The sequence below is a fragment of the Lissotriton helveticus genome, chromosome 1_1 (assembly GCF_964261635.1).
Source record: "Lissotriton helveticus chromosome 1_1, aLisHel1.1, whole genome shotgun sequence".
Classification (NCBI taxonomy): Eukaryota; Metazoa; Chordata; class Amphibia; order Caudata; family Salamandridae; genus Lissotriton; species Lissotriton helveticus.
The window spans coordinates 339,748,600-339,766,088 of NC_136057.1; the positions used below are offsets into that span (position 1 = coordinate 339,748,600).

The 17,489-nt window shown below is 43.9% G+C and overlaps 1 protein-coding gene across 1 annotated transcript in view; it reads right to left on the reverse strand.

Moving 5' to 3' along the window:
• KIAA1549 (KIAA1549 ortholog) overlaps nt 1–17,489 on the reverse strand; it is a 938,976-nt gene that overhangs the window by 681,212 nt on the left and 240,275 nt on the right. The window contains exon 2 of the mRNA XM_078673003.1: nt 2,343–5,123. Coding sequence (XP_078529129.1) covers nt 2,343–5,123 — 2,781 coding nt within the window. The remainder of the gene's footprint in view (nt 1–2,342; nt 5,124–17,489) is intronic.

Below are 17,489 nucleotides of genomic sequence, written 5' to 3' on the forward strand. Positions count from 1 at the left end.
TTGTTCTGATATATTACTGCCCTAGTACAGAACATGTATGACATGAGAAAGGGAAGCATAGTCATTATTATAAGGAACGCGTATTCTAAGATACGAGAACGACCTAAAGGATATCACCAATGGATATTTTGACTGAACCTGAGAACTGCATCCCACATGAACTTATACCGATCTACCTCATTTATGTTATATATACTTGCTTTTGTTATAAGTTTAGCCATAGCATATTATTAACGCTAACGTCACATGTTTATGAATATATATCATCTACCTCACATATGTTATACTTTAACTGTTAATATATTTGTTAAGCCTTTACCTCTGCTATGTTAAGCGCTCTGATACCCACGGGTCTTGTTCGCGCTATACAAAACTTTATAATAAATAAATAAATAAATAAATACATATATATATATGTTCCTCAAGACGCAGTGACACTTTGGGGACGCCCAGCCTCTCGGGTCGGGGCTCGCAAGCGTCACCGCTGAATATTCCTAGGATAACACTCGAAACTCAAGCATGCCATGCGATTATCATCACCCTGGTTGTTTAAATCTATTTTGGATCCTTTTTCAGTGTTGATGCACTTAACATTTAATAAAAACGAGAGCAACCAACTGGAGTGTTTCTCCTTGGGAATATATATGCCCCTGCCTCTGATCCATGAATGACTTGGATATTGATTGGAGCACATGCTTTAAGAAACTGAAGGTTCAAGCAGTATGAAATAAAATGAGGGGAGCGCTGTTATGAGGCAATGTATTACTGTTCCTTTAAGAACACTAGAATGGTTGGCAGCAGTCGCAGTAAAAGACAGCGATGGAAGCTACTGTGATGCCTTGTAATTTGGTAAAGACACGAAGGCAGCTGGCAGCCTCAGAACGCAGCTTCGTGTGAAGAGCTAAACCGATCGTGATAAGCTAGTGACTTGTAATATGTGTAGGGCTCACCTTACGAGTTAACTGGCAATAAGAAACCGACCACGATGGATGTATAAACGGCAACGACGGCTTATGGCGTTGCTAATTGCAGGCATTGTGCAGCGCTCATGTTACGAATGAACTGAAAACAATCTTTTTATTGTAAAAAGATGAGCCGCAAAAACTTTCCATCGCGCTGAATTGTATTCATTGTATTACAAGTAATGGCATAATAGAAACATTATAAATCCTAGAAAAAGGACTGCAAAGAAAGTTACTTGTTTATGCAAGTGGCCTCACCTGTTGTCAAGGTTTAATTAAATGTGAAGGGAAATGGCGCATTTCGTTAGGTTGACAAAGGCTGTGTGATCAGCCGAAACGAGTTCCTACATTAGTGGCAAGTGCTGTCAGCAAATGAGACGGATATATATTTCTTAAGGGCTTGAGTGCAGGAGAGGTTGTAGGAGATTATATATATATATATATATATATATATATATATATATATATATATATATATATATATATATATATATATATATATGTGTTATAAAGGCATGTGTGGTAAAGGTATACAAGTGCTATACGCTTGCCTGGTGAAGGCCATGAGTGATAAAGGTACTGAGTGGTAAAGAATGCCTGGTTCACCCCAAAAAGAAAATATTTATTTTCATAATAAAAGAAATGGGGGCGGTCTGGGTTTTGAGAGCAGGCTCTCACACACAAAAAAATAAGTAATGTTCGTGTGTGTATATATATTCACACACACAAAGTCTTGTGTGCGTCTGTGTGTGTGTGTGTGTGTGTGTGTGTGTGTATATATATATATATATATATATATATATATATATATATATATATATATATATATATATATATATATATATATATATATATATACACACACAAACACATTTATATAGAACATGTACATGTACATGTCTATGTCTCTGTGTGTATATATATTTATATATATATATATACACACACACACATATATATATAGATATAGACATATAAATATACATATATAAACAGATCTATGTGTGTGCATGTAGGGAATTCACTTACCTTATATATACTTGCCTTGCATTGTAAATAAATGTGTGGTAAACGTATACGAGTGGTAAAGGCAATGCATGGTAAAGGCATGCGTTGTAAATGCATGCGTGGTAATGTCATACAACCAGGTGCAAGGGAGGGCAGTGGAAGGAAAGGGGTGTGTCTGACAGCAGAGGCTATACGAGGAAAAAAACATTAGCCCTAAGTAAGATCAGCACACTCACTGCCGTAGAATTCTTAGATTTTTAACATTTGAAAGCTGAAACCCGTACAGGCAAAACAACTTCTGCAAACATTGTCTCAGTGAAACATTTGAATCATGTTGAAATTTAAAGTAGCAAATGATACATTTGACTTTACCTGCTGTTACTAAATAAGCGTCTGTTGCGTTGATGTCACACACTAATGGCTGCCTGGTTGTTGCGGTGGTTGGTGGAGCTGTGACAGCTACAATGGTGGTGGATGCCGTAGAAAATTTTGATGTGGGTGCTGATGTGGTATGGCCACTTGTGCTCACTATAAGAGCCGTAGAGAGACTAGATGTAGGAGTAGCTTTTGTAGATTCAAATGTAGTACTTTCTTGAGAAGTTGCATTGATAGGTGGTTTTGTCGGTGTTGACATTGACGATATTGAAGTCCATGATACTGGTGGAGATGTTGGCGACTGTGATGGCGATGCTGATATCGCCGATGGTGAAGATGATGGAGGCAATGATGTTGGCAGCTTTGGTGGTGGTTTTGTCTCTGATGTACTAACAATAATGGAGATTGTTGGAGTAATGCTTATATCTATAATAGATGTTTGTTGGACATATTGACTTGATTTAAACTGTGCAGTGGTAATGACTGACTGGGGTAAATGTGACGAGTAAACAGTAGGCATAATGGTGGACACCAGAAAGCTTTCTGAAGTTTGAAAGCTTGGCACAGTTGGTAAGGAGTAGGTCAATGTTTCGCTCGGTAGCAGCATGGTAGATGAGGCCAAAATTGCTTCATCAAGCATGCCACTGCTGGTGAGAAAAGGATGAATGTAAGTAGGGAGCACCATGGTTGGTCTGGTTGTAGGGAATGAGAAATAGGTGGTCTCAAGTGAAGAGGGAGCTTCACTGGAAGTTGAGGTAAAATGAGCCTCTGTAAATCTTGACGGCATTGATGTAAACTCTGATAATATGGTAGTCCTAGAGTAGAAATCTAATGTCGGCCAATTTTCAGCAGCACTGGTTTTTGGTGTTATTTCAGATTCAGGAGAAACCTGAAGACTTGAAGTCTGCCCGGGATTATAGTGTGAAAGGTCCATGCTGAATATCTCAGTTGGGAGTATGCCAGTTGATCCAATACTTGAATAGTTGCCAAATAATTCAGAAGTGGCAAGTACAGTGGGCGAGTCCTGGGGCAGCAGAGAAGATGAAATGCTTGGCGTCAGTGGGTAGGATGAAGTATACATCTGAGAAGATAGAGTACCAGATTCAAGAAGATACAATATTGATGAGTGGCTTATCACAAAATCTGTAACCTCCGATGCTTCATTCACTGAAAAGACTGTGGTTAGTGTGCCAAGATATATTACTGAATCAGTGTGCTTAAATGCTGGAGCTTCAAGTAGGCTTGTTTGTTCAAAGGCAGTTGCAAATACAGTCGTGTTTGCTGAGGTTGTAAAAGTTGATTCAAGGTCTACACTAACGATTCCTGAAGAAAGTTCAGCTGTGGGAGTAGGTGTAAAATAGTAGGATTCAATATCAGACAATGAGACATTGATAGTCATCTGTTCATACAGCGATTCCAGCGGTGATTCAATGTCTGCAGGTATGGATGCTGTTACTATGCTACTGATCATACTTGTGCCATACATATTTGAAAACATTTTTGTACCCTCTGAAGCTTCAATAAAATGCGAGGATAGCAAAACAACAGGTCTGGAAGGGAACACTGTGTTGTATACTTCTGAGGAGGGTTCCTCTGATTCATATAGGTCTGTAAAGAGGCTGGTTGGATGAGTGAAGCTACCCGATAAGGAAGCGGTGAATGACAGAGTCTCAAGGTAATCACCTGATCCCCAGTCATGCTGCATGGACTCCGTGGAGAGGACATGTGGGGGAACAAAGGTGTAGTCACAGTGCACACATGAGGTGTGTGGTCTGACTGAAGGCACTGGGCTGACAAGCTCTGCAGAGATGTCAACTTGGCTTGACATTTCTGAACTGTCAGGCAAATGTGGTGTTATACTGCTAGCAATTTCAGGAACCGCTAAAGATGTAAACAAATGAGTAGAGTCCACATAGACCTCATCAAGCAGAACAGACGAGGAAACATCCGGAAGACTCGTTGAAAATAAAACAGGCATTATGCCTGTAGCAGAAGCAGCATTGGTGGGCTCGACAGTCAATGCAAAGCTACTTGAATCAACCATTTTGACAAATGTGCTGTCTACGACCATGGCAGAGTAGAATCTGGAATCTCTTTCTGATAGAGTACTTTGTGTGACTGTAGTAGCAGCACTCTGCAACATCCAGGGAACCGAAGGCAAAATTACAGTAGAGTCTTCAAAAGGTAAAAAAGGTGTGGAACTTAAACTTTCCAGGACTGAAAATGTCTTGCCTTGAGAAGTGTAATGGGTGAGGTCTTCTGAAATGTGTATAGGATTCAAAGGTTCACTGTGAGTTGATGAAAGAAGACCATCAGAGACAAAGGTTGTAGATTCCACAAGAGTATCACCTTGACTAAAGGGAGTCAAAAGGTCAACATTTACATCTAAAAGAGGTGAAGAGGGCAGAAGTACTGGAAAAAAGACATCCGTTGTTTCTCGAACAACAGAATCAAAGGCCAGGGCAGGAGAACTCAAAGCAGAAGAGAGATGGGCGTGAGAAGCAGAGTTCACAAGTTCTTCATTCATTAAAGATGCTTCATTCCAATCTGTGTAGGGCGATTCTGATACAATAGTGTCCATTGTTGAATTATATGTGATATCAAAGTCAAGCCAGGTTGCATTTGGAAGAGGTGGGGTCTCCGAAGGGAAAAATGCAGAGTTAGTATCATTGTCCGGCCTTTCCAGTGTGATGTTCGTTAAGGCTTTTGGTGTTGTTCTGCTCTGCTGGATAATGGGGCCGAACGACAACGTCTCATTATTCTCCAATGATAAGGGGTCTGAAAAGCAATGTGAAAAAGCAACACATTAATTGTCATACCAGCAAGTTATACAGATTACAAGTATGAAGAGCAGCCATTTGGCTCTTTCTCTTTGTGATATTTCCCAATAATAGAATACTTTCAGTTCGGTTATTAACCTACAACAAAGCTGAAATATTGAGCAACATAATACCATTACAGAAATAAAGAAGGGACTTACTAGAAAAGAATGTAGTTTGTTTGTATTACTCTTCCTGCTCTTACTGTTACTGTTCACTACTTAATTGCAAAGAAACTCATTTGGACGAACCACCAAACGGGCACCTGCTAAAAATGTCTATCGTCCATTGCATAATGTCAACAAATAATTATGCCACCATGTAAGCAGTGCTAACATGTTGGTGCTAGCTTTGTGTTCACTGTGCATGCAACGCTAGAGCCTACAAGAGTGTGTTCTTTTTACCACTTTGAAAATTTGTCGTAGTTGTTTTCCTTTTGTATCCGTTCCTTAATAAAAAAAACACAATGTTGTACTCTTGTGAATGAGATGACTACTACAAACCATAAGCCAATAAGGTTTTAAACTAGTTACAAAAACTTCGTATTTTACTTAACGATGCCCTCCACACCCAGAAAACCATAAATTACATTTTACATACTGAAGATATGAAAGGGCATCTGGTATGGGAAAACAGCAACATTTCGCCGTATGTGAGGAGCTCGTAAGATCTGGTGAAAAAACTGGATTGTAGCAGTACATACAAGTTGTAAGGCCAAGCAGTTCACGGTGTCCCGAACCGTAGTCCCTCACTTTCATTGCCTGCTTTAGCTCGCAATCGGAATACATAGCACAGAACGTTCAAGTGTCAGTAAAAAGGTAGCCTTGATAACAGAGAACCAATCCTATGCAATAATGTTTAGGTGGATATCGTTTGTGATATTTTACTCGCATAACAAGCCCCTCTCCTTTTGTAACGTGCAGCAACCGGTAATCAAGCAGAGCATCCTTGCAAGTGGTGGTATCACATGATAGACATCAACCAAACAGATTACAAGGGGGTCTTTGGTTCATCTAAGCATTAAACTATTGGTACATAGGTCAATGCCATGCCACCAATCTACTCAAAAAAGAGAGGGGTTGCAATCTTGGTGGGGAGGTTGTACCTTTAACAGTGGCCAAAGCAAGTCCTTGCTTGGCCAGTGACACAACATGCAGCAAAACGTCAACTTGGCTTGCAGTGGGTGAATTTGACCAGAGCTGCACCAAGCCAGAAATGTGTCCTAATGTCTGGCATACAACAATTTTGAAGAGGGATGCTTCACTATCACTATGACATCAATGTCTTTGAGAGGAAGGTTAAAGGAGGTCAACTGTCGCTGCTCAATTTTCAAGCATGTAGATGTACATTTTTACAGGTCCATATGCAGCACCCTACCCTTCTGCTGTAACAGAAGAGATTCTAAAAACAGTAGCTTGATGGGAGGATAGGTGCTTATGTCCAAACGTCTAGGTACAACACTCTTCTGGCACAATCTGGTGCCACTAAGATGGCGTAGGCCCATCAATCCTGATCATTTTCAGAACTCCGCGCAGGAGAGGTAATGTTGGGAAGGCATACAAGATGCCCGAGCTTCACTAAAGGTGGAAGGCGTACCCAAGAGAGAGACTCCTTGGGAACTCATCATGCAAAAATGGTAGTCCCCAAATGATCAAGCCATGGTTCTCTCCAATGATTGAATATATCCTGGGCCACCTCTGGGTGTAACTGACATTCATGGTCCGCTAAGGACTGACAGGTGAGTTTGTCCGCTCTGGTGTTTAGACATCCTGCCACATGATTTACCACGAGAAAAATACCCTGGCAGTCTAGCCAATTCCAGAGATACAGAGTCTCCTGGAACAAAACCCAATACCCCATCAAACCCTGCTTCTGTATTGCCATATGGTAGTGGTGTTGGCTGGGAGAACCTGCACCAGTCTTCATCTAAAAGTAGGTTGGTAGACATTTAACTCCGAAGTGAATGGCCCTCATCTCCAACAAATTGATCTGGAGTCAAGCTTCCACCGGAGATCAAATTCCTTTAATCTCCATTTCTCACAGATGCCGTCCCCAAACCAGAAGTAATGCATCCGTTATCACTGCCAAATCTGGGTGGGGAAGAATAGGGTCTGCCACTGACCCGACTGAAGTCCAGCAGCCACCAATGCTGATCTTTTGTAGTCTCTTCTGAAATCTGGTTACAATCGGAGGTTCACCTAGTGCTGTGTCATCTGGGACTTAAGGTCCCACTGCAGAGCCAGCATATGCCATCAGGCATATTTCATCAGGAGGATGCAGGAGGCCAACAATCCCAGCACCCTAAGTCAGTCGCATTGAGATCCAGAACAGAGGCTGAAACATTGGACTGAATGTCATGGACTCTCCGCTCCATGAAAACGGCATGAAACCACACAGTATCCGGAATGACTCAGATGAAAGCGCGTCGGCTGTGACTTTGGCACTTTGATAGTGAACCCCAAATATGACAGGAGATTCACGACAGTCTGGGGGTGGTTGACGACAGCCTGGGGTGAGCTCGCCTTCAACAGCAAGTCGTCTAGGTAGAGGGAAAACTGGCACCCCTAACCGCCAATGGCGTGCTGCCAACATCACTTTCATGAGCAACCATGGGGCACTAGTGTGACGAAAGGGAAGCACCTCAAACTAAAAAATTTCCTGGCCCACCACAAACACGCTGATGGGCCGGCAGCACAGTGATATGGGAATAAGCGTCCTGCAGGCCGACCACCACTAAACAGTCTCCAGGGCAGAGAAGACCTGGGCATGGGTGACAATTTTGAACTTCCCCTTCAGGAGGAAGGCATTGAGAAGGTGCAGGACAAAAATAGGCCACAGGCCTCCATCTTACTTTGGCACCAGAAAGTAGCGTGTATAAAAATCACAACCTACTTCTGGTGCTGGCAACCATTCGGTAGCCCATTTTGCCAAAAGGGCATGCACTTCCCGATGCAAAATGGAGAGATGGTCCAACGACAATCGCTGGAGGGGGAAGCCTGTACCGCTAGGCATTCAGATGAAGCGCTCCCCAAAATAAAAATCCTGGTCCCCTAGAGCAGGGGGATGGCTCCTGGCAATTTATTGAGTGGGGGACCAGAACAGGGCTTGGTATCAGTCCATGCTTTGTTAAACGGAAGAAGAGGCTCCAAAGAGGTTTTCCCTGGTTGAAGGACCTCTGTCACACATTGGTTTTGACGTCCAAGGTGGAAAGCTAGAAGTCTAGTATTTCGGCCTTCCTACACATCGCCATGGCATAGGAAGTGGATTCCTCCATGGCTAACCCAGGGGGTGAGAGGAGATTCATTTCTGGGGAGCTATTGAGGCTGCATTTCTTCATTATGGAGGTTATGTCCTCACCCACCTTTGGGTGTGTAGAAGCATGCCTGATGAATTATACCAGTCATATAAAAAACAGGGGTGAAGCTTGTTTATATATTAAAAGCTCTATATTTCAGACAGAGATCTGGTTCTAAATGATTAAAACTGCCACTACGAATACCCTCACAACTACATTATCGCACTACCATCACTGAACTGTTTGTCAATATTTAGAACCAGGTCCCCATCTTAAATATAGAGCTTTAACATACATAACTAAGCTCCACCCCTGAATATACGACTGGGTGTGTAGAAGCATGCTGGATGATGAAGCAGACACGAAAGTGGCTGGTGGTATAGCATCCATAATTAAGAGATTTCACTAGAAGGTCGATTGAATTTCTTCATCTCTTTTTTTTTTTAAGGGATCTGTCACAGACATCTATTTGCGACAGTCTCTACACGGCTTAAAACCAGTCTTTGGGGTGACATCCCTTGCACGCTAAAGAAAACTTTGAGGTACTTGTCTCAGAGAAACACGAAGGGAGCTCAGGATCTGCGTCTGGTGGTACAGAAAGAAAGGAGTGGATTGCCGCACACTGAGTCGGTGCCTGCTAGACCCGCATATCATTCGCAAAGCAGGCTGAGTGCAGAGGCGCATGATGCCACCTGATGGCGTGACGAGGTACTGCTGAAAGGTTTCGAGATCAGAAATCCCAATTAAATGCACAGTCAAAATTACACATACATATGATGACTGATAACACAACACACATTCGCAATGCAATAGGTCACGCATTACTGAAAGTTTGAGCTACTGGCGTTGCAAATAATAATGCAACCCTAATAGCTCAAACTTTCAGTAATGTGAGACATATTGTTTTGCAAATGCTTATTTATTTTTATTAAGAAAACTTGTTGAAACCATTAAAAGTGTGCACTTTTTCAACGCTGTTCTTTTGTATTATGCAGTACGTGAAGCCTCCCTAGGACGATAGTGTTGTTTTGCTGTGGTAAAGGACGCAGCAGTTTTGAATCATTTACTTCTCTGACTTAATACAGAGCCGATGCTAGTCGCGGTACAGCCACAAGCATTGCCTGTGCATGGCCAGCTACAATGAGCGTTGTGGGCCTGCCCTCCGTTTACTGCATTGCCCTTCTATTGGCTGCCTCTTACCTGCTTCTTGCCGGGCCACAAGACTTATTTTGGCAATGGTATGCAACCGGCACCAGTGAACTTGCGTCAGGTGTGTAATAAGCAAACGTAATTATGTGTAGCAGGCTGGTTTGCCAGGAGATGGGCAGTTGTGTTTACTTTGCTGGTCACAACAGGCTGGCAATGAAGGGCCCTTCAAAAGTTTTAGCAACAGTAGACGAGACCGATGACTATGGTGTGGAGCAATACTATGCAGCGTGTGCAGCCAGTTCGGGAGGCTGGAGTCATCTTGCTGAGATGAAGGAAGCAACAGTTTTCAATTATTTGGTGCTGTGCCTAAATAAAGAGCTCACGCTAGATGCAGCAGAGCCACAAGTGTTGAGTTGGGCGGGCTATGCACAAGAAAAGAAAGGCACGTGGCTGCTATTATTAAAGATGTGGCGCTGAGGGGGAAAAACGTTGAGTTGGGCAAGCCGCGCACAACAAGACGCGTGGTCACCATTGTTTAAGCTCAAACAAAGTGTGCAGCGCAGCAAAAACTAAATATAATGTTGCCTTGCACGTGCTTTTATGGAGCAGCGCATGCTGATGCAACCAAAACCATAACAAAACACACCCAAAATTACAAGAACAATATGTCGGGTTAGTGGGGTTGGGAAAGTAAGTAGCTGTTGTGCCTGCAAATGCAGCAACAACAAAGAAGAGATTAACAAAAGAGTTCTGTGAAAGAGTAAATAAAACATCCTAAGTGAGGTCACACGTAAAAAGGGTAGTCCTTATGGGAGGTTACAACAATAGAAAAGGAGGGACTACGAAAGAAATTAACCTATGAAAAAGAAGCATTTACAAAAGACAGTCAAATGAGCCAGTTAAAAGCATGGGCGGAACATGAGTGGAGCTTAAAGCCCATATCCTGAATATGGCATATCACAAAGAGACAGTGCAAGTGTTGCCTAGGCAAAACCTAAAAACTATGTAAAATCGGAAAGACACTTTGTTTAGTGTACTCATTTCAAACCTTCTAAACACATTCACGCAATGAACTTCATTTATATAGGCAACTCTAAGAACTTTGCCAGAAAACTGTTGAATGTACAAAGCTTTAGTTTTTTAAAAATAATATTGGCATAAGTGAAAGATTACTAACAATTTACCAGTCTACCTTTCTCATTTGCATCTCATCAACGACTGAGAAGATTTTGCTGTGGCCAACTTTCTTGGCTCTGTTTTACTGATGTTAGGCGTGATTATGAAATTATAATCCCTTTAAAGGGTGGTACTTTAGACACTGCCTTGGTATTGGTTATTGTCTGGGTTTTTTCAGGCATTCCAAAAGTCCCCGTGTTCACAGCAATGAACAATCAACTTGGCAACAAAAATTCTGCAATAAATAGTTTAAACCTAAATAACACTGTTTTTAAAAATAAAAGCACATTATTATTGGCAGCCAATTACCAATTCTCAATAATATTTATTTCCTCCAATTCCTACTACTGGTAATCCACCAGGATATTTTAATTGAGACAGAAAAAACGTCAATGAGGCCAATTGCTAATCATGGCAGATGTGATTCCTTGGGCACACTGCTTGCTACTGTTTGGCTTTGGATGTCGAAGCAACATGAACAACTCTACCTGGCAGGCTGAACAGGCAAAGATAAGAGAGTGACCAAAGACCCCTAATGCCAAGGTCAAGCTCCAACAATAACTTGATCAGAACACCAAAAAGAAAGCAAACATCGCCAAAAAGTACCCCTTCCTAGCTTTCAGAACATGGTCAACTGCAGAAGGTTTACTTATTGAAGTGTTTGGGAGCTGATGAATGCAGCAACACAAACAGCAATACAGCTACAGAATAAATAATGCAGTATCCATACAGGTTCATAAAAAAAGCCAATGTATTAAGCAAACATTGAAATTGTTCATTTGGAGAACAAAATAACCTTTGAACGGATAATAAACTTAAAGTGGATTGGTTATGAATGGGTTAAATATAAAATAAAAATATGTGGAAGCATCAATAGAGAGACGCTGAGAGATAAAACGATCCTAACGACCTGCTAAATATTTCAAACTGGAAGCTCCAAAACATTTAGCACCGACATATGTCTACAAAAAGTGTGCAGAAGAGGCCAGCAATGTGCAAAGAGGAGGCCCTACAGTCTCACTATGCTCAAAGTGTTCACAAAGGCTGGTGGGGTTGGGTGAAATCGATTACCATGATGAAGAAGGGATTTTCCTGTGTACCTATTTCAGGTTTAATCAAAATAGGCAATCAGTTCAGTTAAAGGACACGGGAACTCCAGATTTCAAATGCGAGTCCAGCCCACTGGTTTTAGTGCTTCTTCTGTGCCCAAGATATATTAAAGGTTAGTAAACACTCTGAAATGTACTGGCGTCAAGCTCTCGCAGGTTGATCACCAAGCTTCAGATGCACACTCAAGGTTCCAGTGAGGGTCACAATTATATTTGTATCTGTGTGTTCACGTGGTATTTATATAGTGTAAACCTAGCTGAGCGATGTACAGGGTCAAATTCAACAAGCATTTACAATGCAATTATTAAAGTTTGAGCTATTGGCATTGTAAATGACAATGCCTTTTATTCATTTGCATCGGTGCGTAAAAAAGCACTTTGTACTTATAGTTCATGCTTATGAGAAGCAAGGCTGACAGTCTCTTTTACTGCCAGCCTTGCTCATCGTAAGCAAGGACTATACGTTCAAAGTGCGTGTTTATGCACTGATTGCAGGTTTTAAAAACAAATGAATAAAAGGCATTGTCATTTACAATGCCAATAGCTCAAACTCTGTCCGTCTGTCTCTGGTCTGTCCCTACCTCTGTCCGTCTGTCTCTGGTCTGTCCCTACCTCTGTCCGTCTGTCTCTGGTCTGTCCCTACCTCTGTCCGTCTGTCTCTGGTCTGTCCCTACCTCTGTCCGTCTGTCTCTGGTCTGTCCCTACCTCTGTTCCTACCTCTGTCCGTCTGTCTCTGGTCTGTCCCTACCTCTGTCCGTCTGTCTCTGGTCTGTCCCTACCTCTGTCCGTCTGTCTCTGGTCTGTCCCTACCTCTGTCCGTCTGTCTCTGGTCTGTCCCTACCTCTGTTCCTACCTCTGTCCGTCTGTCTCTGGTCTGTGCCTACCTCTGTCTCTTGTCTCTCGTCCTGTCCCTTGTCTCTCGTCCTGTCCCTTGTCTCTCGTCCTGTCCCTTGTCTCTCGTCCTGTCCCTTGTCTCTCGTCCTGTCCCTTGTCTCTCGTCCTGTCCGTCTCTCGTCCTGTCCGTCTCTCGTCCTGTCTGTCTCTCGTCCTGTCTGTCTCTCGTCCTGTCTGTCTCTCGTCCTGTCTGTCTCTCGTCCTGTCTGTCTCTCGTCCTGTCTGTCTCTCGTCCTGTCCGTCTCTCGTCCTGTCCGTCTCTCGTCCTGTCCGTCTCTCGTCCTGTCCGTCTCTCGTCCTGTCCGTCTCTCGTCCTGTCCGTCTCTCGTCCTGTCCGTCTCTCGTCCTGTCCGTCTCTCGTCCTGTCCGTCTCTCGTCCTGTCCGTCTCTCGTCCTGTCCGTCTCTCGTCCTGTCCGTCTCTCGTCCTGTCCGTCTCTCGTCTTGTCTGTCTCTCGTCATGTCTGTCTCTCGTCATGTCTGTCTCTCGTCATGTCTCTCTCGTCATGTGTCGCTCGTCATGTCTGTCGCTCGTCATGTCTGTCTCTCGTCATGTCTGTCTCTCGTCATGTCTGTCTCTCGTCTTGTCTGTCTCTAGTCTTGTCTGTCTCTAATCTTGTCTGTCTCTCACAACTTCAATAAAGCGAGACCTATTGCATTGTAAATGCTTGTTTCACATGGTGTGTGGATGCTCCTATGTAAATAGATATTGGGGGAAGATGTGTGAGCACCTTGAAAGTACGAATCTATGTACACCAGAGGGATGTCTGCTGGAGTTAGGATGTTGGATGAATAAAGTCGGGCCAACGCGTGCCATTCTCCTGTCTCTCTTGAGAGCCAAGTCGACGACAATAGGTCTCGCTTGGCGACAGCGCTACGCGATGCGTCGCCAGGTGTGAGACCTAAAAAGTGATACACTGTGGCAAGGGCTCTTTGTAAGACCCGCAAAATTCGAAGGGATGGGCCCTCCTTGCTGGCTGCTGCGAACATGTACCCCCCCTGTCCTGAAGGCACCACGTTTCCATTCCTGAACTTTCTTTTACGTACAGACACAGCGCATTTTGGGGTTTATACTAGCTACTCATTTTAATTGAGCCAGGTGCACCAACAACCTGATCATATGTAAAAGCAATAGTGGGCAGTACGAAGAGTTGTCACAATAACCAGTGTAAGTCGTAAAACGCAGGTGCAGGTTATCAGCAGCGCTCTCCGAAGCCAATCTGTTATTAGCTCAACTAGCCAAATGTTTCGGGGCATTCTGGGACTTGCAGTTCCGAGTTTGTAATAAAGTAAGATGAACCACAAAGTTAAAAATGGGAAAAACAGTCTGTGGTAGGTGGTGCATGTCGTGTGTGTGTGTGGGGGGGGGGGTCTGACACTGATGCAGTGTGAGGACTGGAGAAGGCTCTGGTGGAAATTATTAAGAGTTCATATGAGTGAGTAATCAGTGCGCAGTGTGGAGACCCCACGTGGCTTCAGTACATATACCCAGGGCTTTCAGTCGGAAGTAAAAACGGGGGTTGGGGGGGGGGGGGTTGTCTCTCAAAGGGGCGTGACCAATGTAATTAAAGGTGTGGCTTACAAACACGTAAGTTAAAAATCAGTACTGTGCCGCCCGACTTGTATTTTGAGGTTTCTGTCATTGTAGCAGGATAGATGCTACAAGTAGCATCATACCTACAAGTCAGGACTATCGCTGAAAATTAACCAAAGCACGTAAATAAGTTCCCAGGGGGCAGAGAGCAAATCACTCCACACGCGCTCCCTGCCACGTCAGACGCCGCATACTGCTGCACTCCTGAGCCCTGGTGGGACAAGGGCTGAATCACCACCACGTGGTTCGCAGCGGCACAGGGAGTTGCGCGCACAAAGCATTCTCCCAGGGCCACTGGAAGTGTGTCAGTGCCAGTCGGAAACAACCTAGTTGTGCAGTCACTCGCAAGGCAAGGTGCCTGTGGAACCCCATCAAGTCTCGCGTCCCCGAGGCGTGGTGGCAAAACCAGGAAGTCAGGCATTCTTGTCCGTGACATGGGCGGGGCGTGTGACGCGGCCGGGAGAGGCTGGTGTGGCTCGTTGTTGCGGGGCTCCCGTGAGGAAGGGACAGCCCTGCGGTAGCGGCTGTAGTTCTCAGAAGTCCCGGGTCCCAGGAAGGGGCCCGGGTGAAGTGGAGAGGCGAGGTTTGTTCCTTCAGGGGCTCACGTATGCTGAGGGAGCCCCTGCAGGGCGTCGCCTGGGAACCCCACGAGAATGCCGCCAAGAAGACAGGAAACGGAGTCTGCACAGCAGCCCGGTAAGTGGGGCTGCATGCTGGCACTAGCGAGTGCCTGTCCTGAGCGGTCCAGCAGTTGCGGGCCACTCCATCGATGCATATTTTATTGTAACGCCAGTGTGCTGCCACTTCTTGGCCATTTGGTGTATTTAGCGCCTTGAGGAAGGGGGACAGGAGAAGGGAACATCGCTGACTGTGTACGTGAACGCAGGCGTTCACAGTTCCAGTCCGGCCTGCGCGTGCCCATCTCCTGTCTCCCTTGGGAGCAAAGTCGACGACAATAGGTCTGGCTGGCGACAGTGCTTCGCGCTGCGTCGCCAGGTGAGAGACCTAAAAACCAAAGTCATTGAGGTAGGTGGGGCGGCTAGTTTGTGGACAGTTCCTATCATGACGTAATATTTTTAATGAGGTGAGTCTCTCTCTCTCCTCTTCAAACCCAGCACATAAAGAGAAAGACAGTCAGCCCACTAAACTTTTAGAAGTGTTCCTCTTCAATCTATATGTCAATTTCAGCTCACAGTTGCAACCTTAAAAAAGAACTTCTGGACGTTTTGAGTTCCCATAGCAGACAAGCAGAAAAAAAAACACAGACAGCGACTACACCGGTTCTATGGTGTAGTTAGGGAGTTGCCTGGCCCAACTCTCATAGATATTAACGAATAGGAACTGTGGCATACATGTTTAACTAGCTTCCTCTACCTGTAATCCGTCAATGTCTTCGAGAGCCAGGGCTGCAGTTAAACTAACTGTTCTCAACATCAAGTCTTGTTCGAAGGAGGTTATTAAATACTGACTTTATGATACAAAAGTTTGAATGTAAGGATCGCAAATCTGAAATAGCGTCCTGCTAATGATAGGGGCATGTATCATTGGTGTGGAATTTTACAAACTACAATCCAAGGGGCGAGAGGTTTCAGAAATCTACTCATCCAGTTAAAAAAATATAAAAATAAAAAGTGCTCCACTTGGTGCAGTTCGGGGATACATCATGATAGTGTCCTCATTATATCAAAGCTTTCATACGAGTTTCCCCGATTATCTTAAGGCTTAGATTAGATCAGGGTTTGGATTCTAGGAAGGCCCATTATGCCACCGTGCTGATTATATAAGACTCCGATTATGAATGCGATCACTTTAGGGCAGCTGTCTGTTCAGGGTAGGTCTCTGAATATGCCAGCACTTTACTTATGTCGGAAATCAAATTAGAGAAGATTTAACAATATAAAATGTTCTAGTTGTACCATTGCTCTGTTTCTTACTTACCTTTCTGAGAAAGTACTTTGTGAATTGTTCTGACAAATTTACTGTTAAGCAATCACTAGATTCAATAAAATGCTGCTGCTACTGTAAATATGTATTTATTAGCATTTAACAAAGGAGAATACTGGCAACATTACGTATTGGCAATTAGATTTTGCAAATGTGTGCACATTTTTATATTGCTGTCACTAAGGCAAGTTGAGTTCCGTTTCCTTCCAACAGTAAAAGCGGATTTAAAGAACCATACATACAATTCTGAACATATTATACATATGGATCCAGATCTGGTTGCCTAGCCTTCTCCTACATCACTCCTACAGTGTGGAATGACCTTCAGTTACACATAAGAGCCCCCTCCTCACCTCTTGAATTTTTCGAGTACTCCCACTAGGGCCTAGGTTTGCCTAGACTCACATATGCTCAGCGCCAGTATACCCTCCTGTGTGATAGAGCGCTTTAAAATCTCCATAACATAAAAAGGATTTGTTTCACTGTGCTCAAGTGCTATCCACGTGTGAAAGAGGAAAGACGTCCTTGTCATCTGCGTCATAAGGAATGAAGCTATTGTTTTTCATTAGAGAGTCTCCGTCATGGGTACCGAATATGTGTGTGTGTGTGTGTGTGTGTGTATATTATATATATATATATATATATATATATATGCTGCATGCTGGTACCTGTAGGCGCTGGGGCTCCAGTTGACCACAGGAAGTATATGCATCAAGACAATTTCGAGGTGGGAGTGGCTGCTGTTCGCGAATGAGGGGAAGGCTGGACAATTTAAACCTTCGCTCACACCCCTTCTGCAAAAACGCTTTCACCCGGCGCTGAAGAGGCAGACATCGCCGAAATGCATCCGCCACCTGGGGTGTCAGAATTTTACTCTGTGTGGGCAGTATATTAAAGCGCTTCCATGAATTTCCTCAAGTGTGGCCTTTCCTCTTCCTGAGAAGGAGTTTGTTCGTTCTACATACCTGCGTGGTCACCAGCGACGCGCATCAAAGGCTCCCGCTTTTGCAAGAGGCTCTGTTTCTGCTGGACACTGTTCGCAGTTGCTTGCTTTCTCTCCGGGATACCGGGATTTACAGGGCCCACCATTAATCACTGGAAGAAGTACGACTGTGATGATGCCACTGTGCAGCACGTCGGGCTTGGTATTCACCAAGTCCCCGCCA